The sequence below is a fragment of the Kogia breviceps genome, chromosome 4 (assembly GCF_026419965.1).
Source record: "Kogia breviceps isolate mKogBre1 chromosome 4, mKogBre1 haplotype 1, whole genome shotgun sequence".
NCBI lineage: Eukaryota > Metazoa > Chordata > Mammalia > Artiodactyla > Physeteridae > Kogia > Kogia breviceps.
This window is the reverse complement of record NC_081313.1, coordinates 64,621,012-64,644,949: the sequence shown is the minus strand read 5'-3', so window position 1 is coordinate 64,644,949 and position 23,938 is coordinate 64,621,012. Positions and strand designations below refer to the sequence as shown.

The following is a 23,938-nucleotide window of genomic DNA, read 5'->3' as shown; positions in this document are numbered from 1 at the left end:
TTCTTTGGTTAAAAATTTTTGTGCGTTAAGCTTTTCTACATTTAGGATGATTTCTTTAGGCTAGACTCCCAGTAATGGAATTATTGGGTCAAAGTGTGTGAACTTTTCTTAGCAAGCTTTTGACGTATATTTATTGCCAAATAATTGAAAAGAGCTATACTAGTTTATTGCCATCAGCAGTATTTGAATATACATTTTCTTACATATTATGTATTTAAGTGAGAATTTAAATCCCATTGTTGCTTTAATGTATATTTGTTTGATTCCCAATGATGTTTAATGTTTTCCACATTTTAAAATTATCTGTGATGTTTGTTATTGCTTCTGCCCGTTATCTGTAAGGTTAGCATTTTTACTTTCATATTAGTTATTTCTATCTTTAAAGTTTAATCAAAAGTATCTGAATGTGTCCCCCCTTCCCTGTTCTTCCCCACCCCCAAAAAACCTGACCAAAATTGTCAGACAACAAACTGGGAAAAAGTGTTTAATATTTTTATCTAGCCAGATATCTTAGATTTTTGTATAGTATGAGTGGCACAAAGTTTAAACTTTTACTGGAGACACAAAGCTACCATTATGACTGTTAATTAGAGGACAGTGCTATAACAAGAGTTGTCCTCAGGCCTTCTGAAGGAGGCATGGGGATGTTAGCTCTTACTCTGATTAGACCATACGGGTTTTATGCTTTATTTAGTTTTTCTGCTACATCCATACTAGTTGGACTTCATTTGTTGCTTCTTACTATTATTAATATTTCTACCAGTACCTATAACTCATATTTCCTTCTACTCTTTTTCTCAATGCAGTATGTATATTTCTGTGTATATATGCTTACACTTTTAACAATGAATTATGAACATTTCTTCATTAAACATCTTCAAAAATATATTTTCCCATCACCTGCATATATCACAATCTAACTATTCTCCTTTTATCAGATACTTAGGTTGCCAGTTTTTCACTGCTATAATTTTGCCACGAGCTTCATTATAAATTGTTTGGATTTCTGATTAATTCTTTAAAATAGTATTTTAGAATAGAAATTACTGGGTAAAAGGTCACAAAAGGTTTATTATTTTTTTCCTATTTACTTGTTTATTTCTTTTAAAATAGGTAATAGAAGAAGTACGGGAAATAATCAAACAGAAGGAAGTTTATGCAGTAAAAAAGTCTGCCTCTTATCCTAGGCTCCCTCTCCCTAGGGAAAAAACCCCTTCAATAAAAGATACTGTTTGGATACATATGTTTCCACCAGAGGGGGAAGCCTGGGGAGTGACACTTGTTGCTCCTGTGCCTGTATGTATATGAATTACCTCTGGAAGAATATATGTGTCATATACATGGGAGCGTATTATACAAGCTTTTCTACACTTATGTTTTTTACTCATTCATTTACCTTTTCACCTCACCGTGTTATTTTCTTGAAAAGCTGTACCATTTACACGTCCATATATTACCCTTTAGGCACCGAATGCTTTAATGTTTTTAGAGTCTCTGGTACATTTTTTGGTGAAATTTAAACATACTGTTTATGGCTGGGAGGTTGAATATTTTTCCTTAGGATTATTTACTGGCCATAGTTAGCCATTCTTATTTGGCCTTTAACGTCCATCCTTGCTCATTATTTAAAAATTAAGGTCTTCTTCTTCTGGCAGGACATATTTTTTTTTTTTTTTTTTTTTTGCGGTATGCGGGCCTCTCACTGTTGTGGCCTCTCCCATTGCGGAACACAGGCTCCGGACGCGCAGGCCTAGCGGCCATGGCTCACGGGCTTAGTTGCTCCGCGGCATGTGGGATCTTCCCGGACCAGGGCACGAACCCGTGTCCCCTGCATCGGCAGGCGGATTCTCAACCACTGCGCCACCAGGGAAGCCCTGGCAGGACATATTATATGAGCTGTTTATATATTAAGCATATTAGCCTTTTGTTATCCTATTGATTGTATATCCTATTTTCTCAGTTCATTATTGCTTTTTAATTTTATTTGGGGTTTTTTGGTGGGGGGGTAGTCAGGTTTAACATCTTTCTGTGTTCTTTTCATTTTTATGTATCTTTAACTCCCTTCTAATTATATATTTTGTAATTAACAAAAAAGTCCACTTTTGTTAGAATCATGTGCAAAATAAAGTGAGTGGGATTTCCCCCTTTCCTTTTGTAAATAGGTTAAAAAGTTAAACTGTAGACTGGTCAACATCCAAATTTATTAGAGATTTTGAATCCATGAAGTCTACTTGAAATATCAATAGATTTGACCCTATAAGAATTGGAGATTGATAGAATTTGAATTGTGAAGTTTTGTCAGTGGTGGATGACTTTTCCGTTCTGCCTTCGATGGCACCCATGAGTGTATATGTGTGTAACTGAGGGACAGTGAGTTGAGTGTGCATCACATGTGTAGGTGATATGTAATTACTGTGTTGAGGGCAGTGCCAGGTGGGCTCTGGCTTTGGCTATTCTCAGTTCTCTTCCCATTTTAATCTCTACCTTTGCTCTTACTTTTAAAGCTTAAGAGCCTGCAGTAACCAGAGAGTACAGAAGGTCTTGAGCTGTTTCAGATATATTTTGCATTCTGGCTTTGCATTCCTCTCTGGAATTCCTGGTCATGATTTTGTTAACTCATTCATTGGTATCTAATTGAAATTTAGAATGAAATGAAGATAATTTAAAGGCATATGATCCATGAATCATTGATATGCTTTTTTATTAATCAGTGTTTAAAAGAAAAGTCCATGTCTACTTTCTGCAAACAACTCTTACTGCATGATTATTAATTTTTTTCTGTGTAATTAGACTCCAAATGACATTGATTCCAATTGAACATTTCAATTCCCATATCCCATATGACATACTTCGGGGTATGAACCTTCCTCAGGGAGCATCACACAGGAATGTGACATACTACCTGTGTTAGGGTAGAAAAAGAGTTGAGAAGCACTGATCCAGAAGTGGCATTCAACTTGAAGAGAATAGGAGATGTTTCTAAATTATATTTGTATACTCACTGTCAACAACATACTTTTCATCTATGAGTAACTTTAACAGATGTCTGCTCATGATGCTTAGTAACTACAGAATAATTCTCATCTTAAGAGTTTGGCAGTTTTGTAATGGAGAAAGAATTAAATGGACAGAGCAAGTGATTATATACAGGCTTTCCCTTTTCATGACAAATACATGTTATGTTTTCATGAAAATGGGGAAAATATTCATTTTTGCAAATGCCATCAGTCTTTAACAATCATAAATTCACTTGGCAAGAGAAATGGAGTAGCTCTACAGAACTGTGGTTATTGTTACATTGTTTTGTTTACTGTAAACCTGGCTCAATATTGGTAAATATAGTGTAGCAGAAACTGAACTGTTGTGAGCTATATCTGGGCATCAGTCCAAGATATCATTAAAAATACTGCCTCAGACTAATTTGGTTTATGAATAATATTTTGTTAACAGCTTAACTAAAATTGAGCCACATGGTGTAGCTTAAAGTTCTGAATCCACAAGATAATGAGAGTAGTATGAATGTATAGTGCATGCTTAATATTCTATATTTGAGTGATAAATTTATATTTACTTCCATGTTAACCTTTAAACTATAAGCACCCAAATACTTAATATAATCTGGTATCTTTAAAGTTTACTTAATGCTGTGATTTGCTGTTAATTTGAATTTCTTTTAAACTAAAATATTATTGGTTTAACAATCTAAACTAAAGAAAAAGGAGAGAGTGCCTGAACAAATATATTAAAATGGACATTTGGGCTTCCTTCGTGGCACAGTGGTTAGGAATCTGCCTGCCAATGCAGGGGACACGGGTTCGATCCCTGGTCCTGGAAGATCCTACATGCCGCGGAGCAGCTAAGACCGTGTGCCACAACTGCTGAGCCTGCGCTCTGGAGCACGTGCTCTGCAGCAAGAGTAGCCACCGCAGTGAAGAGTAGCCCCTGCTCACCGCAACTAGAGAAAGCCCGTGCACAGCAACGAAGACGCAATGCAGCCCAAAATAAATAAATAAAATAAATAAATTTATTTAAAAAAAAGGACATTCAACACCCATTTTGGCATACAGATATGTAAATAGCTGGAGTTTATGTTAACATTCACCAGAAAGATGGAAGGATATAGTATTGTTGTAAAGGTCCAATAACTTAATTCATTTGTTTTACTAATAATTAGACCTTCAAGTAGGTTATGGGAATTATTAATGTTTGGTTTTAAGTTAGTAATTCATATTAGGTATAACAAAGGGAATTGAGGGCTTGATAAGTTAGATGATCCAAGACAGAAATCCATATTTATGTGTTTCTTGCCAAGAAAAGATATTATGTGTCTTATTCTTTTGCATCCTATTTTAATTAAAGTTCGTTCTGAACATATGTGTATAAACTACCATTGAAAAGATGTTGGAAGAGTTGATTTTCTGTCACTGTTAGTGTGAAAAGTATTTCTGTAATGAAAAGGTGTGTGCATTATTTAAATGAATTTTAAATATACCTCTTCTCAATAAGTGTTTTATTCATTTTACAGGTTAGCACTCTATGTATATGAATATCTGCTCCATGTAGGAGCTCAGAAATCGGCCCAGACATTTTTATCAGAGGTATGTTTTGTATATTTTCTGCATTGTATTTTGATATCCTATATAAGTGAATGAAAAATATACTGTAACAATTACTTGAAAAAAATATCATTATGTATTATATAATGAATGCTCAGTTATCAGAATGCATAATATACTCTTTATAGATTGTAAGCATTTTTAGTATCCCAAAATTCCATGTCCATGCAAATAACCTCCTACTCAACTTTACAGCCATTTTTTCCCTGTAGAAATAGAACCTTTAAACACCATCATATCTCTAGTTTTAGCAATATCTTATTTTGGCATTATTCACAATTTTGGAAAATATGGTTTTTGTTTTTATTTTGTGTGGATAATAGTGGATTGATGACTGAAACTTCAGTTAGAAAACATTTTGATAATCTTCGAGTTCTTGTTTCTCTTTCTGTTTTTCTCCGTCACAATATTTTAAACTTTGAGCTCTCATACAATGTTACTTTTTCCTTCTCTAATTTATATAATGATGAGGATGAGGAGGATTTTATTGAGTTATATATATGCCAGGCATATTATCTATAATTATAATATTATATTATCTATAGTTCTTATAAGAAATTTGCAAGGCATATGGTATTATTCCTGATTTACTGATAAGAACTACAGGGCTCAGGGAGTTTATATTATAACTTATGGTCACATAGCTTAGTAAGTTGTGGAACTAGAATTCAAACCTTAGGTCCATGTTAATTCCAAAGCCCCTGGTTTCCCCTCTATATCTCTGCTGTCCAGTATGGTAGCCGCTGGCCAGATATGACTTTTTGAGCACTTGAAATATGACTAATGCAATTGAGAAGTGCTGGAAGTATGAAGGTACACACTGGATTTTGAACACTTGGTGTGAACAAAAGAATATAAAATATCAATAATTTAAAATTTTTGATCACATTGAAATGATAATATTTTGGATATATTAGACAAAATAAAATTACTAACATTATTTTTCTTTTTTCTTTTTAAAATGTAATTACTAGAAAATTTTAAATTACATCTGTGGCTCTCATTTGTGGCATATGTTTATATTTCTGTGGGACAGTGCTGATCAAAATTACTTTGTTTCTAGTGCTCTCACTAGTTTGCCCCTTCCAGATCAGGGATATGACGGGCAACCCCTTGACCAAAGTACCCTGCCTGAGGTACAGCCTTCTTGAGATTCACTGTCCTCCAACAAGCACACAAGTAAACACACGTAGCTCCCCAATCTTTTATCTAATTAATATATGTGAACTGTTAGGGCCTGTTTGCAAGTAAGAAAATTGAGAGGTATGCTCAGAACTTAAGAATTCAATTGTTTTACTATAGAAGGAATATATGCAATGTAATTAAAATGTGATTTCAAAGTTTATTTAAATCAAAACAGAAGTTTAACATATCCATATCTCATTAAATAATTAATTAGAAGACTTTGGTCTTTAACCTTTCTGAGTCACATTCACTGATATTATAAAGTGACTGAGATTGCAAAAAGGATGCTTTAAATAATTATATTCTTAATCACTGCCAACTTATATTTAAAAGAAACTAAAGCTACTTATGGAGATTTTCAAGTTTTATTTTAATGCATTTGAAAACTTGATGAAACTTGATAAAAGAATTTACTGGTCACTTTCCTTAAATCAAGGGCCATTTTGGATTGGCTCAATTTTCTGAGTCCTTGGGAACCTCGGGGGTTCCCAAGACTATTTTTTCTTAGCAACACTAATAATCACTTCATCAAAAGAGAAAAACGTTGATAACTTATTTAAGGAAGTTCAGGTAGTAGGACTCAAATAAGTTATGTGGATTGAACAGATAACTAGATACTGTACTGATATGCTTCTGACTCAATAAACAATGGATATACAACTTTTCTAGAGTTACTTGGTAAAAATAAAATTATAATTCCAGAAGAGATTTACACATTTTTAAACAAGTATTTACCATGATTTTATTTTCTCCGGCTGCATCTGGAATACAAAACTGAGGATATCTCTGAATTATTAATCTGGTTCAATTTCACAAGAGGAATCAGTTAAGCTGAAAATAAACTATTGTCACCAGGAAGACACAATATTACTGGACTTTGGAGATGGGTGTATGTGATTCCCAGAATAGTTACATGGAAATCGTTGAACATAAAGCAATCGTATATATTTTTGTGGGTACATACTTATGAATGTGAAGTATAGTAAAGGTCTGAAAGAATATACATTCCAGACTAGTTGTTGGTGGGAGTGGGGATGTTAAAGGAATCAAAGGGGAATTTTATCCTTACTTGTAGGATTTTTTAAAACAAGAAATATATATGTATATATTTTTGTATAGTTATTTAAAAATAAAAATAATAGAAGATAAAATACAAAATTACCTTGATTTTAAAATGGAAGTCTGGAGGTAGATTTGTAATAGGCCATTGCTGAGTATACCCTAGAGTTCTAGATACAGTCGTCCATCCATATCCACTGGATATTGGTTCTAGGACCTCCCCACCCCTACCCCACTGCTGTGGATGCCAGAATCCACAGAGATCAGGTCCCTTATGTAAAATAGCTCAGTGTTTGCACATTGCCTACACTTATCTTCCCATGTATTTTAAATCGTCTCTAGGTTACTTCTAATACTTAACAGTGCAAATGCTATGTAACAGATGTAAGTACAATGTAAATGATATGTAAATAGTTGCCCATAGGAAGCAATTTCAAGTTTGGCTTTTTGGAACTTTATGGAATTTTTTTCCAAATATTTTCTCTCCATGGATGGTTGAATCTGTGGATGTGGAACCTACAGATAGAGAGGGTTGACTGTAATTTCAATGGGTTAAATTTCAATAGCTTGCTATATTGTCCTCCCTCATATTTTAAGTTTCCATAATACCAGCTGCTTGTGTTTGCCTATACATACCAGAAGACTTCTCTCATCTGGGCATTACTCGGTGCTATTCACTGCCTAAAATCTCCTCCCCTTCTCTCTTTGGCTAGCTTAGAAGTAACTTTTTTCTAGGAAAGCTTTCTCAGGGCTCCACCTCTCTGTGCTGATAGTGCATTCTTACCTGAAAGCCTTTGCATATTCTGCCAAGAAGCTTGGACTTATCTTCTCGGCAAAAGAGAACTTTTATTCTTTTAAGTAAAAGAATAGCATCGTTAGGTTTGTACTGCAGTGTCTATGTGAATGGCAGTACCTATCCTCTTTAACTATGGACAACAAAGAAAGGAGAATGTAATCTTTTAGAGCTTTGTTTCCTATTTAGCATTGCTTTTTCTCTTCCTTTCACTTGGATCATCTGGAAAATTTAAGGCTGCTCATTGTAGAATGACTTCTTAAGTCATTTGAGTAGTGAAGGACCATCTTATCTAAATTCTTACTCTATACCCAGATTTTTACCTAATTCAGAACTGTTACACAAGGAACTTAAAAATCAGGGGGACCTATTTATTTGGGTTGGGTATTTGTGATAAAAAGGAAATGACTGAAGTGGCACCAATTACTCAAGTATTCGATGTTCTCACCCTGGTTCAAGGCAAAGCAGATTGCTTCTTCCAATTTCGGCATTCTCCCTCAGGATGAATGAGGATATGGATGACTATGATGTTAATGAGCCCTTGTGAGCCAGGATTTACTGTGCTGGGGCACCTCTTTCATTTATATGGGTTTGCTTTCTGGATGAAGTTGTGAGAAGGTCAAGTTGGAACTCCAGGCATCATCTGAACAAGTAAGATGTATATCTCAGCAGCCTAATCTCTCACTTTGGCTTAGCCTTTCTTATAGTGCCCTTGGCCTAGCCTGTCAGAAATTGGACTGTTTCTGATAGCTTTTGTTATCAGTCAGAATAGTAGGGCACTATTAGCCCAGCTATTTTTTTTCTTAGTTAAAAGAGATAACATTGGGATAACAGTAGAAATTAAAACATTTCTCTAGCCAGGCTGTGTTAAAGCTCATTGTTATCTCTGATTCATCATAGATCCTAAACCACTACCTGAATCCTAACTGTAGTTTGTATGACTTTTCATTTTCTTACCACCAAGAGGACAAAATGGAATATTCTTTAGAAATATTCTCAATACAGAGCCCTCCTCTGCTTTATATTTTATTATCCTTCAGTATTCAATAATTATAAACAGAATGCTAAGACATCTTTACAATTCTATATCAATTTTTGCTATTTTGGGTTCTTTAAAAGTGATTCTTTTCCTGCGTTATATTATTTCATTATGCAAAGATAATTCCTGCTTGTTCCTGAAATTTTGTATGGTATTCATGCCTCAGAATGAGGCTTGGTGTCTGTAGCAAATAAAATTAAGAATTAGAGTGCTATTGCAGAGATCTAGGTTTTTTTTCTCTTCTTAAAAATTTTACATTGTTTATACTGTTTTACTAGCCCTTATTTGCCATAAATTAGCCAATAAGTTAGCCAGAAATAGAAGCTTAAAAATATCTAATGGATTCTTTCTTCAGATTTTATTAGGAATGCTAAATTATTGAACTCCATAGACTCCAAAATTCTGTTCTGTTTATTTTTTCACCTATATGAAGAGAGAAAATAATAATAATTTCCTTACCTTACCTGTTTCTTGAACTTTAATTTGGAGGCAACATAGTGTAGTGGGTAAGAGCAGTCACTTTAGGGCCACACTGCTGGATTTGAATTGTGTTATACATTATATTTACTTATTCAGTTTTCTTAATTATAAAAAGAAGATAATCATAATATTACTTTAAAGTGGTGCTGAGGTTTAAATGAGTTAGTACATGTAAAGTGATTTGAAGGGCCTGGCATGTGGTAAGTGCTCAAAGGTGTTATTTTAATGCTTGACTGATTCTTTTATTTTTTATTTTTTGCTATGGGATCTTAGATCCCTGACCAGAGATTGGACCTGGGCCCTGGCAGTGAAAGTCCTGAGTCCTAACCACTGGACTGCCCAGGAATTTCCCTCTTTTCTATCTTGTGTAGTTTATTTCTTTAGAGTACAAGCATAAATATATATCCTACGTGCACATGTGTGCTCCAAGTATCTGTCACCTGGATGGCCCACAATCCTCCTACCTCCTGGGGTTACCTTTTCTAGCAAAATGGCTCCAGTTCTAATCCCTAATATAATAGGTTGTCTCAAGTCCTCTCTAACATCTCTGGGGCTTACTAGGGGGAGGGAGGACAGTATGGTTCTCTTGCTGTGATTTCTTGTTCTCACTAAGTATTACAGCCCTGCCGCTTCTCCTCCTTATGGCTGATACCTTTTCTTTGCCTTAACTTTCCTGTTTCCTTCATATGCATCAAGGAGTTTTCCCAATAAAGAGTATTCCTTTTTAAGAGGACTTCTACCTTCCTTCTAAAACAGAGCAGGACTATTCAATAAAACTTTCCATGATTTTGGAAATGATCTCTAATCTCTGCTGTATAGTAAGTTCTCCGCTAGTCACATGTGACTAGTGAGCCCTTGAAAAGTGGCTAGAACAATTGAGGAATATTCAATTAATTTTAAATGTAAAGAGCCACATGTGGTTAATGAGTACCACATTAAACAGCACAGTTTTGGATTATATCTGCTTCAAAGTACAGTCAGATTTTTCTTCCTGTTATACATCTGTCAGCTTTAATTTTTTAAACTAGAATGTAAAAATTTTTACTTTTTTTTACATTTAGTTTAGTTGTATGGATGCACCAATACTTCTATACATGGAAGGTTTTAGAAAATTAGTAGGAACAGTGGATTATATCTAAATTAGAAGTCTCAGGATTTTGTCTAGCAACAAATGTATGCATAGGTATGCATTCTTTTCTTAACACAGGAACTAGCTTTATCCTTTCAGGGTATTAATTTTTTTAATATTGGTTTTCAAAAAGTATGAAAGGATTTAGGAATACTCTGTAAAGTTTGTATCCCATGAGCTTCACATGAACTGCTGTGCTGTTGGAGATGCTGTTGACCGTCTAAAGTGGTCCCACATTGACGAGGCTGGAACTCCCCCAAAAAGGTGCTGTCGACATCCAGAATTGCCCCACCTTGGCTTTGTTGCTCCTGCTGCAACCAGCAACTACTCTTTTGGAGCCAGGGGCAGGAAACTTCTCTTCTTCCTCCTGCCTTTTGATCTCCTACTAGTGTCTCCTGATAGCAGAACTTAACAGGAAACTGGCTGGCAAGGAGGCTAGGAAATGTAATTTTCAGAATCCAAGCACCAAGTGTAGAATGGAGTATAGGAGGGGTGGGTTTGGGGCTGAGAGATAATAGGTAACTGACCAGTATACCTTGCTGGAAGCAAATGATGATGAGATGATAAGTAAATGTGTGTGTGTGTGTGTGTGTGTGTGTGTGTGTGTGTGTGTATATATGTTTGTATGTGTGTGTATCACAAATGTTTTTATTATACACTCTGTTCTGTGCTTTGATTTTTGTTTCACTTGTTCGACTTCAGTTGTTTTATATTGGTTCATTAAATTTATAATTCTCTATTTGTGGTTGTAGGGTATTTCATTCTATGAAATGTGCCATAATATATTTCACCAGCCTCCTAATGATGGACATTTAGATTGTTTCCAGTCTTTTGCAATTACAAATGATGCTTCAATGAAAGTTGTTTCATATATAATTTTGCACATGTGACCATATTTATAGAATAAATTCCTAGAAGAAGAATTGCTATCAGATAGTGATAGTAATTTATAATTTTCAGTTATAAACCATATGGCATGTCTTACTCTTGCCAATATACCTTTCATTCATGATTCAATGTTTGGCTGTGCATTTACATAGAAATGCTGAAAACACTAGATCATATGATAGAGACACTGCATAATCACAGACAAGGCCCTCAGATGCAGAGTATGGCAGTGGGAATTGGCCTTGGGATTTACAAGGTTACAGGAGAATATGGCCTTTAGCTGGACTAATGTTGGAAGGAAAGGAGGTGGATGATTAAACAGCAAAAAGCCTAAGGACTAGGAACTACACATTGGGCCTGGAATAATGCAAGAAGGAAAAATAGAATAAAGAGAGAGAGATTGTTTGCATAGATGCCGCTTAAACACCTAAACAAGCCTGAAGCCCATGAAACTCAGTACAACAGAAAATGCCTCTTCATAAATAGTTTCAAAAATGACTGTTGACATTTAGAAGTATTTTCTGGCTATTCCTCAACCCCATCCATCATTAATAGACGTTTGCTAAAAAAATTAAACTACATATGTGGATGTGAATATGATTTTTAAATGAAAGTCTTCCTTTAGCTTTTTCCAGAGATAATAGTTGTAAGTTTGGTGTCATTTTTAATATGCATACACCCAAATGTACACGTACATATTCACACATTTTTTTAAACAGGAAAGGTTTTATACTATATGTATTTGTTCTCCAACCTTTTGTAATCTCCAGCTTGAAATACCAATATATCATGGCTCTTTTTCCATGTAGATATATCTTATTCATTTTAATGATTACACACTGTTCTGTAGTATTTAAGCACCAAAATTTATTTTACATTCATTATCGGTGGATGTTTTTCAGGTTGTTTCTAATTTTCATTGTTTCTAAAAATGCTGCAGTAAATGTGCCAAAGTTTTCTATAGATCAGGTTCTGTTTTCTTGAGCATCATCTTATGCTTTCTCTAAACAAGTAATATCTAGAGTAGTAATTAGTTTGGAGGCAAAAAATACCATTCACTATGGAAACATATTCCTATGTATAACCATCTGTTCTTTGCAAATACCTAAAACGTTAGTTGTTGTTCATTGAATAACTGTAAGTTTTGTGTTAACTTCAGTATGATGGACCAAAGTTGTAGCTGTTTTTGCCACAGACTTGCAATTTAAAGTGAGAAAGATGAACTTTACTTACGATATAGTAAAGAATGTTTGAGGATGAAAAAGATGATGTCTGTGAAACATTTTGAGTTTCTCTTAGGAATAATAAGATGTAATACTGTTTAAAATACAGATGCATTACCTTCAGACTTCCTCTTGTGAAAGACCATATCAAATATAAACCATATAGTTATTTTCCTAGAGTACCTTATCTCCTGAAATAGCTGATGATTGGTTGTGGAAGTTGTGAAGGTACAGGAAGAAGACTGCTTAGTAACTGATGTGGTGCAGTGGGACTCACTTAGACTGTGAGTGTAATCCAACCTCCAGCACAGTCTGGCACTGAGAGCTAGCATGCTACTTTGACTCTTCATAAGTCATCTCACATTTTCCTTTTAATTATTTCACAGTTGTATTATGTAAAGTCACGATGAACTGAGATAAAACATAAGGACACTACTTTAAAAAACTTACTGTTTATATGCTGAGGATGATTCCAGGGGTTAGGAATATTAATGTGTCTGGGGCACATCTGTGAGGTCCATTATTATGCCCTTTCAAGACTAGTGGAAAAATGGTAAGAGAAAGGATTGAGAGAAAGATGAGACACAGGTTTCTGACTAAATTATAACTTTAGCAGGACATCAGAGTTTTATTTCTCATAAGATTCATTAAGTACCATTCCTTATTTTTTCATGAACCAAAAAGATAGAATATTGATCAACTGAAATTATCTGATGAAAGGTAGTAGATTAAAAATTTTTTTTTGAGTGTTACTGCTTAGGAGAATTCAAGCTAGGATCTGGCTTACATTTATATAACATGTTCTGGTTCATAGATCACATTTAGACTTTATAAATTCAAGTTCATTAATTGCTAGAGTTTCACCTTTTAGCTCTTTTAAAAACTGGTTATCACATATAATTTTCTAATCTTTAGAAAGTTTGTTTTTTGAGGGCAAATTACTTGTCTGTGTCAAGGTTCCCATTGGTTTATATTTTGTGTACATAAGAACTCTAAAAATGTAATCAGTTTCAGTTATTTTAATTGCACTTGAGTTTTGCATCTCTTCCTTAGAGAGGTTTTGATTTTTTTTCTTTTTTTACATTTAGGGCCACTTCTTGAATTTTTATTTTTAAATGTTTTTTGTTTTTTATCCTTTTGGGATAACTTCTTCCATAGTAGGTGATAGAAAGGAATCCTTGAATTTTTTGAGATCTATAATTATAGTTGTTTACTTCCTAGTAGTGTTAAGGGCCTGTGGGCACATTTTATTGATTGAAGTATTGTTAAATATTTTTAATTATTTAAAAAACTACAGGATATACTTATACATAAGGATTGTTTGTTTTCAAAGCTGGATCACATTAGCTAAAATTATAACTTACATTTACCTTTTCTCTTTATCCTCCTTCACTGTTTTTTTTTCCTCCACAGCATTTGTCACCTATTTCTAATGTAAATACAATTTCCTTTTTTTGTTTGTTTGCTTGTTTATGGTCTATCTTCCTTACTAAAATATTATCTCCCTAAATGCAAAGATTTTTTTTTTATCCTTTTTGTTGACTGTGATCCAATGCTTAAAAAAGGCACTGTATAAACACCCACACAGCTTTCCAATTTTTAAATTTAATTTGTAAAAGCATTTAGTCAGAACTTGTAATTTTGAGAATATTGACCTTGTTTTAAATGTTTATTATAGTGAACTCCAACTCATCTGAAATATAAATAATTGGAAAGTTTATGTCACTGTCTTTTAAAAATTCTTATGAAAGTCATATGCCTTCTTACTCCCATCCCCTCAAATAAGGAACTTATTAAAAAATTCAATCCTTAGAGTGTAATTTAGAGTCTACATATTAAGCCCAGTCTCTTGCAAATTTCTGGGTTAGTGGTGATAACTGATTTTCATATTGGTGTTAATAATGGTGATTTTCATGTGCCTTAAGATCCTGAAATATCTTCTGAAATACGGCACAGTGGGAAGCAAATTCAGGAAAATAATGGTGGCATCTTCTCTCAAACTGTTCAGTCAGCAAGTCACAATATAAAATGAGTATTTTTAAAACTTGAGTAAAGAATAACATGAAAATCTTATATATTATCATAATATTTTAAATGGAAAAATATTGCTTTATAATATGTGTGAGAAAAGTATTATTAGGAAAGTATTTAATATCTCTTTTATTCATTTTAGATAAGATGGGAAAAAAACATCACATTGGGGGAACCACCAGGATTCTTACATTCTTGGTGGTGGTAAGTATCTTTAATTCCATTTTCACCAGATTGATGATGCATTTCAGTAGGCCTGCACTGTACCTGTTTATGATTTCATGCCTCTCATTTATACTTTTTCATTTTCTACAATTATTTTCTGAAAGGTAGCACTTAGAAAAATAAAAAAAAAACTCAAAACCAGCATTAATGTTATTTAACTTAAAGATACTTCTATTAAATCAAGCTGGAATTGTGACCAGTGTGTGGAATCTCCAGCTATAAGTATGATATTGTATTAGTCAGCTCTGGCTACCATAATAAAATACCATAGACTGGGTGGCTTAAACAACAGAAATTTATTTTCACACAGTTCTGGAGGCTAGAAATCCAAGATCAAGCTGCTGAGCATGGTCTGTTTCTGGTGAGAACTCTCTTCCTGGCTTGTAGATGGCTGCCTTCTTACTGTGTCCTCACATGGGAGAGAGAGAGAGAGGGAGAGAGAGGGAGAGAGAGGGAAAGAGAGAGCGAGCACATAACAGAGAATGAGAGAGACCAAGCACATGCTAGCTAACTAACTAGCTTTCTGGTGTCTCTTTTTATAAGGGCACTAATTGCACATGAGGGCCCCACCCATATGATCTCATCTAAACCCGAGGCTACTGAAGGTAGTGGTGGTAATGGTGGTAAATTTTTAGGAGAGAGAGTAGTCCCAAAAAGTTTGAAATAATTCTGTGTAGACTCAGAGCTAGAACTGACTAGGAATGTACACAAAGATGGTCAGTCAGTATTAAAGGCCCAGTTGATATCAGAACTTATAAATTTTATTGTGGTACAAGTATGCCCAGGTATGTGACTTTTCTGCAGCAGTAGTTGTTAGTCTAGGTATTCAAATGGACAAGCTAGGCTTTTCTTTTTATTTTATTTTAAAAAAATTTCTTCAGTTAGGAGCATTTCCTGTTCAGTACTTTATATATTCATCTCTCAACATCTTACTCAAAAGAAAAAACAAAAGCTCTCTTCTAGTGCCGTGCACATGGTTTCCTTGGTCCGTTACTTCATGCCATCATCTTTTTAATCTCTCTCCTGAAAACGTGCTTTACTAGAAGTTCCATGGTGAATAGAACCACACTTGGTCAGTTGTGGTTGTGGGTTTCCCTTGTTTGTCTCACATACGTATGGCAGGAACAGGTGCAGTCCTTTGGTTCAGAGTTGTTCCTTTATTTGGAACAACGGTTCACTGCAGTTAAGCAGTGTCATTGTGCTGTTTTCCTGGGGTTTAAGACTGACCTCTTGTAACATATAGTGGTATAAAAGTCAGCTTTTCATTTTACGTAGTCTGTATTTATGATATCTAGATCTAGACTAGAAACGCTTAATTATTTGCTGAATGTAGTTGAGTTTCCCACTTGTTGACACCCTTATATTTTGTATATTTCCTATTAGGTCTGCAAAGTGGCACAAGAAACCACTTTAGAAGTCTGTCCCTATTGGATTAGTGGGTTAACAAAATGAGGATTTTAAGTTTTTCATTATAGAATTAATTCTATTTCTTATACCTATTTCTGTTTTACTCCCTTCCTCATGAATTTAACCTATCTTCGTACTGTAAATCGTTGATAGAAACTCACTGAATACTTTGGCTTTTTGCTTCCATCAGACTTTAGTTTTTCTGGTCTTTGCTATCAGAAGGTATAGCTCTTCAATCTGCTATTGCCCTTCCTTTTTCTATGGCTGTTAGATTCAGGGGAGCTCTTCCTCTGTGGTTTTGGTAATTTAAGAAATTTTTACTTAGTTAGAGATATCAAAGAAATTGTAAATAATGAGCATAAATGTTTTCAGACCATATTTATTTTAACTTGAATCTAGCACATGCAAAAGGTACATTATTTTCAGTGTTTCTAATGTTCTTCCCTAAAACTATCAATACTAACGTGCCTTTTGAGGTGCCTACTTTGTCGATATAAATCAATGATTCTTGATTTTGAAGTCATGGGGTCCTCTGAGAACTGATGAAAAGCTGTGGATCCCCTCTTCCAGGAAACTGCCCAGATCCTAAGCCTTCCTGATCATTGTGTGTAGCCAGCCATGACTGTGGGCCTTAAATCCAGCAGAGGCCTGACTGTTTTTTTCAGCTGTTTCAGAGGTCCCTTTGATTTTTTTTAAAATTAAGACTTTATTTATCTTTTAGAGTAGTTTTCAGTAGGTTCACAACAAAATTGAGGGGAAGGTAGAGATTTTCCTTATACCTCCTGCTTCCACACATATATAGCCTTCCCATTATCAACATTCCCCACCAGAGTGGTACATTGTTGTAACTGATGAACCTACATTAACACACTAAATCACTCAAAGTCCATAATTTGCATTACAGTTCATTTTTGGTGTTGTACATTCTATGGGTTTGAACAAATGTATAATGACATGTATCCACAATTATAGTAATATACAGAGTATTTTCACTGTCCTAAAAATCTATGCTCTGCCTCTTCATCCCTCCCCACTGACCCTCCACCCCTGGTACTCACTGATCCTTTTATTGTCTCCATAGTTTTGCCTTTTCCAGAATGTCATTTAGTTGAAATCATAACAGTATGTGGCCTTTTCACATTGGATTTTTTCACTAAGTTACATGCATTTAAAGTTTCTCCATGCCTTTCCATGGCTTGATAGCTCTTTTCTTTTAGTGCTGAATAATATTCCATTGTCTGGATGTACCATGGTTTAATTATTCATTCACCTACTGAAGGACATCTTGGTTGCTTCCAAGCTTGTCAGTTATGAAAAAAGCTGTTATAAACATCCATGTGTAGGTTTTTATGTTATCATACATTTTTAGTTCCTTTGGGTATATACCAAAGAGTGTAATTGCTGGATCATATGCTAAGAATATGTTTAGTTTTGTAAGAAGCTGCCAAACTGTCTTCTAGACTGGTTGTACCATTTTTCATTCCCACCAGCAACAAATGAGAGTTTCTGTTGCTCCACATCCTGGCTAGCATTTGTTGCTATCAGTGTTCCAGATTTTGGCAATTCTAATAGGTGTGTAGTGGTATCTCATTGTATTAATTTGCATTTCCCTGATGACATATGACATGGAGCATCTTTTCATACGCTTATTTGTCATCTGTGTATCTTTTTTGGTGAGATATCTATTAAGGTCTTTGGCCCATTTTTCAATTGAGTTGTTTTTTTTCTTATTGTTGAGTTTTAAGAGTTCTTTACGTATTTTGAATAATAGTCTTTTATCAGTTGTGTGTTTTGCATATATTTTCTCACAGTCTGTGGCTCGTCTTCTCATTATCTTGACATTGCCCTTTGTAGAACAGAAGGTTTTAATTTTAACAAAATCTAGTTTATCAATTATTTCTTTTATGTATTGTGCCTTTAATGTTGTACCTAAAAAGTCATTGCCATACTCAAGGTTTTCTTGTAAGTTAACTTCTAGGAGTTTTATTGTTTTATACCTTACATCTAGGTCTGTGATCTATTTCGAGTGTCTAGATTTTTTTTTTTTTTCTGCATGGGGTGTTGTCTGGTTGTTGCAGTATCATTTGTTGAAATGACTATCTTTGCTCCATTTTATTGCCTTTGTTCCTTTGTCAGAGATCAGTTGACTATATTTATATGGGACTATTTGTGGGCTCTCTTTTCTGTCCCATTGATGTATTATCTATTCTTTACCAATACCACACTGTCTTGATTACTGTAGCTTTATAATAAGTCTTAAAGTTGGGTAGTATCAGTCTTCCATATCTGTTCTTCTTTATTATAGTGTTGGCTATTCTGGGTCTTTTTCCTTTAATAAACTTTAGAATCAGTTTGTCAATATCCATGAAATAACTTGTTGGGATTTTGATTGGGATTGCATTGAATCTATAGATCAAATTTGGAAGAACTGACATCTTGACAATATTGAGATGCCTGACCTTTTTATCCTTAACTCTTTAGAGCTGGGTTTCATAATCTGTGCCCTAGGTTAGGGATTCAGAACTGCCTTTTTTCAGGTTGTCTTTTTTTTTTTTTCCCCAACTGGGAAAGCTGTTGCTGCTATTGAGGTCCAGATGATTAGGATAATGTGTATTCTTTGAGAACTTACTTCTTGCTCATTTGATTATACTAAAAGTCCCTGTTGGATAGACCAGTTGCATTTTTATGATGACTTCTCACTTCTGTCTTTTATAGAATATTTGCAAGTGGAGTTTTCCTGTTGTTTAAGCCTTTCCACCAAATATTTACTGTGCAAAATTATGCTGCCTTCAAGGAAATAAGTAGTAAGAGAGATAAACAATTCATAGTATTATAACTGAGGTATGTACTGGTTATAATAGCAATACAGGAGGAATACTTACATCAGCTTGGGAAGGTAGGAAAGGCTACATAAGGAAAGTGAATCTGAGCTGATTTGAAAGTTGAGTGAGAAAAGGGTATTTAGGGCAAGGAATGGTTAGCATGAAATCTTAAAAGTGATCCTCATGCATTAAAGGAAAGACAGGTCTCTTGGATCAGTTGAATGGTAGATGCAGTACTATGAAGTGATAGAATATAAGGCTAGAAACAAAGGCAGGGGTCAGACTATGAAGTCCTGGAGTGCATCAAGGACTTTGGACTAGAACTCAAAGATTTTAAACGAGGTATATGACATGATTAGCTTTGTGCCTTTAGATACTTGGCATTACCGTAGACATAGATTGAAGAGGATTGAGAGCAGAGGCAGAATCTAGTTTACAGGGCAGTTGTTATTGTCCAGTTGAAAGGTTATTAGGTGATGGACCTCAGATAGTGAATACTGAGTGGAATAGATTGGAGGTGAATGAAGAAGTTGCCAAGTTTTAGATTTGGATGGTGGGATGAACACTGATGCCATTGATTGAGTGAGGGAATATAGCGAGAGCAACAGGCTTTGGAAAAAAGACCACGATTTAGCTCTGACAGATTAAATTTTGAGATGCCTGTGTCACATTCAGAGAGAGATGCTCTATACAGTCAGAGATCTGGATCTGTAGGTCTGAGACAGGCCCATAATGGTTTGGGAATTATCAGCATAGACTATACTGTAGTGAAGAGTGTTCATGGGTGAAACTGCCAGTGTAACAAGTAAGAGCAGGGCCTGGGGTTGGGACTCTGGGGAAAGTCAACCTTTAAGTGTAGGTGGATAAAGAGGAGCCTCAAAAGAAAATACTTAGAGAGGAAGGAGGGTAATCAGGAAAGAATAATTTACGGGATCCAGGAAAGGCATTCAAAGGAGAGATTAAATCTGCAGCAGGTAAAAGTAAAAACAATAACAACAACAACAAGTATTTTCTAGAATTGGGAAGTAAAGTGAACTTTGGTGGTCTTGGGGAGAACAATTTTAGTGGAGTAGTGAAAGTGAAATTTAGAAGGCTGTTATATTTCATTTTTCCAGCTCCAGGTTTATGGAGAGTAGTTGAAGTGTGTGGTGATGTGTGTAGTAGTTTCAGGATTAACAATGGAACAGGACTTAACATTTTTATTTTTAAAATTGAATAGATTTGAGCATGTATATCGATTGAGGTGAAAAGAGTAGGAGAGGTTGAAGATGCATGAAAGAGCAATAAACATGCACAAAATTGCAGAATAAACTACAGGAGAGACAAGGGGCAAAGGCCTTGGAGAGAGAGGAGGAGGGGAATTTCTCCTTTTCGTATGAGATAGAGGAAAGTGTGTGATTTTACTTTCTGGAACTGTTTTTCTTGTTTTTGATATGATTTCCCTTATCATTTCTTTTCTTCTTTCCCAGTTTGCACCATGCACCAGTGCTGTCATATTTCTTAGGCCTCCCTCCTGTGTTCATTGCATTTATCTTGATCAAATCCCTCTTGAAAGCGTATTTCCTTGTAGTATGCTTTAATAAAAGTTCCCAACTCTCTTCCATGAATTTCAGAAATACAAATGCCAAGAAACTTCTTTCCTCTGAAATTAATGTCCTTTTAGATTTGTGTAATTCAGAAATACACACTTTTTGAAACTTCTTATTTAAAGTTTTAATGGCAGAAACTGTGACTCATTTTTATTTAATATTATATGTAAAACACTTTTTGAAGTAACTTCAGCCTCATGTATTTATATCCTGTAATTAAATATGTATAATATTGCAGATAAAATAAACTAATAAGTAAGATTATCATGAGAATCCAGTTTCTGTCACTTGGCAGTGGAAAGTCAAATCTTGCAGCACACTAGCACTCTAATGATTTTAGAATCTAATGATGACATCAGGTATAGCTAAGAATAACCAAATACTTATGTGAAAATAATAGCATTGGAATTAGTCAGCAGGCTTACTAGAATGGTATAATATTTGTAATTGGTAGACTAGTTCTTACTCATTAGTTCTTGCCGGTAATAGGCATTGCGTAGCTAATTATTTACTTGAATTAAGTTAAACTAAACATCAATATAAGACAATGTAGGCAACAACTAGGATAGAAGAAGAGTATAATCACAGTGATAAGGGAATAAATAGTATTAGCAAGAGAGAAAGCAAAGAACACAGGTGGTCAGGCTATAGGGGAGAAGCGAAATGTGTCTGGGAGAGTAGGAAAGAAATGTGGAATACAGAGGAAGATTTGGTGGGGAGAAGACATTGTAAAAAAAAAAACTGATGGAATCTTCCATTAAATGCAAAGGATTAGAAAGGAAATTGAGCAAATTTTACTTAATAAGAAAACTTTCTTTCTGGCCATAATAACTCTATGAGACTTTTCTAGAATACTTTTAATACCTTCATACTTATTTTAAAAGTACTTTAGTGTAAATCATCTTTGTATCTGCACAAAAGTCTGTAAAATACATAACATATTTTCTCTTTACATAAAATAACTAAGGAACAAAAGTATTTGTTCATCTCAGTAACAGATATTATTTCTTAAATAGGGAGCAGAATTTAGAGGCCCACTATTAATAAGATACTAATTACAGCCCCCTTTTGAGCATCATGAGTGGCTAATTCCAGACAGTAGATATAAATGACTCAGAAAAGTTGTCTTTTCTGAGTCCAGTCTGTCTTGAGGCATCCATGGATCACTGGCAGCTTGTGTAGGGTGAGGAGGTGGTTGCCATAGGTTACTCAGGAAATGAGTTGGAGTACAAGGGTAGAAGGTAGGATAACAAAGTGTTTGCTGTCTTATTCAGGACAGGTATCTATCTACCACACTCTTGTAACAGCTGATGGTGCTCACAGTGCCAGAGCTGTCTAAACCTGCCCATAATCAGAATATAAGGCATCTTTGAAATTAAGAATTTTTAATACCACACTCACATTAGAGGCAAAACAATGTAAGATAAAAAGTTTGAGCCTAGCTCTGCCATTTGTGTGGCACTTGTGTGGCCACTTGTGTGCCACTTGTGTGGCCCTTAGGTAAATTATTTAACCTTCCGAAGTCTCAGTTCCCTTATCTATAAAATGGGAAAATAATAGGAGGATTAAATGATGGAAAATGTTTAGTATATGATGCTTGAGTTTAGCACATACTTATTAAATGTAAGCTATTTTGATGATACTTTAAAATATGAATTTGTTACTAATCCAGGATTATGTGAGAATTTTATGATAGTGGGGCAAAATTTAATGCTTACATTTTAGAAAATATTAAGCAGTGCTAAGGAATGATACAAGTACATGTATGTGGAAGTTCTAAGGTGATGAGCAGGTACATGTACATTTCACTACCCTCTGTAGTGTTACGAATAGATAGTTTTCTTCAATATAGGTTAAGAGTAACTAACATTAATTGATAATGTATTTTGGGGACTGTCAACAAGAAATAACTTCCTTAGTTATTTTAAGACTTGAACTTATAATAACATGACTTGCTCCTCAGAAAAAAATGTCTTCCCCAGGGTTGTTTTGCTTCTCCTTTTAATTTTTATTTTCATAGAATTCTAGATCTTGCCAGTGGTATGAAGGTTATATAATTACGTTAGCATCCCATCTTCTGGGACACATCTGGCATGTTTACCCACCCTTGTAGACTTCTCTGACAACCATTTTGCTTTTTATGTTCCCTAGAGATATTGAAAACTAGTTAGTCACTTTGACTCACATCCTCAGGATAGAAGGAAAAAGTATTTGGATGACATCCTCAACCTGGGAATCCTGTGTTTTCTTTTAACTTAGGTGGGGAAATTTTTAATAATAATAAATGATACAAGAACAAAGATTTCACTACTGTGCAAGTTTTGCTTCTCTGTATTTAGTCTCTATCTTCTTCATTTGTAAAATAGAGATTTTTCACTTGTTTCTGCATAGGAATAAAAAGACTGTAAATCTAAAGCATTATTCATGAATATCAATCTACCACATTTCAAGGATAGTGTTTTGCTTTCAACCTTTGGATTAGAGAAATTGAAAAGCTCCTGGGCCTCCAGCATGTCAGGTTGTAGAGAGAGGAAGTCTGTATTTGTTGATTAATATAACTTTATACTTAGTATAGTCTGAAATTGGGAAGTCTCCAGCTTTATTATTCTTTCTCAAGATTGCTTCAGCTATTCAGGGTCTTTTGTGGTTCCATACAAATTTTAAGGTTATTTTTCCTGTGAAAAATGCCATTGGAATTTTGATAGGGATTGAATTGAATCTGTAGATTGCTTTGGGTAGTATGGACATTTTAACAATATTAATTCTTCCAATCCGTGGCATGGAATATCTTTCTATTTTTTAAATTTCTTCTTCAATTTCTTTCATCAATGTCTTATAGTTTTCAATGTATTGCTCTTTCACCTCCATGGCTAAATATATTCCTAGGTATTTTTTTCTTTTGGATGTATTTGTAAATGGGATTGTTTCTTAATTTCTATATCTAATAGTTCATTGTTAGTGTAGATTCACAAAAACAAACAACACAAATTAAAACAGACTTTTGTATATTGATTTTTTTATCCTGCAACTTTACTGAATTCATTTATTAGTTCTAAGAGTTTTTTGTGGAATCTTTAATTAGAGTCTTCTTTCTTTTTTCTTATAATAATTAGAGTCTTCTTTCTTTTTTCGTAATCTGTTAGCTAATGGTTTGTCAAGTTCTTTGATCTTTTCAAAGAACCAACTTTTGGTTTAATAATTTTCTTTTAAAAAATTCTTTATTTCATTTATCTCTGCTTTAATCTTTATTATTTCCTTCTGCTAGCTTTTTTCCTTCTGATTTCTTCTTTGACCCATTGGTAGTGTGTTGTTTAATTTCCACAAATTTGTGAATTTTTCTGTTTTCCTTCTGTTATTTATTTCTAACTTTATTCCATTGTGGTCAGAGAACATACTTTGAATGATATTTATCTTTTTAAGTCTGTTGAGACTTAAAAAGTCTCAACTGGAAA

At 34.4% G+C, this 23,938-nt stretch overlaps 1 protein-coding gene across 10 annotated transcripts in view; it reads left to right on the top strand.

Annotated features, from left to right (window-relative positions):
- SSBP2 (single stranded DNA binding protein 2) overlaps nucleotides 1-23,938 on the top strand; it is a 309,851-nt gene that overhangs the window by 71,638 nt on the left and 214,275 nt on the right. For all 10 annotated transcript variants that reach the window (XM_059063307.2, XM_067031245.1, XM_067031247.1 and 7 more), the window contains 2 exons: nucleotides 4,526-4,598; nucleotides 14,586-14,647. In XM_059063307.2, coding sequence (XP_058919290.1) covers nucleotides 4,526-4,598; nucleotides 14,586-14,647 — 135 coding nt within the window. The remainder of the gene's footprint in view (nucleotides 1-4,525; nucleotides 4,599-14,585; nucleotides 14,648-23,938) is intronic.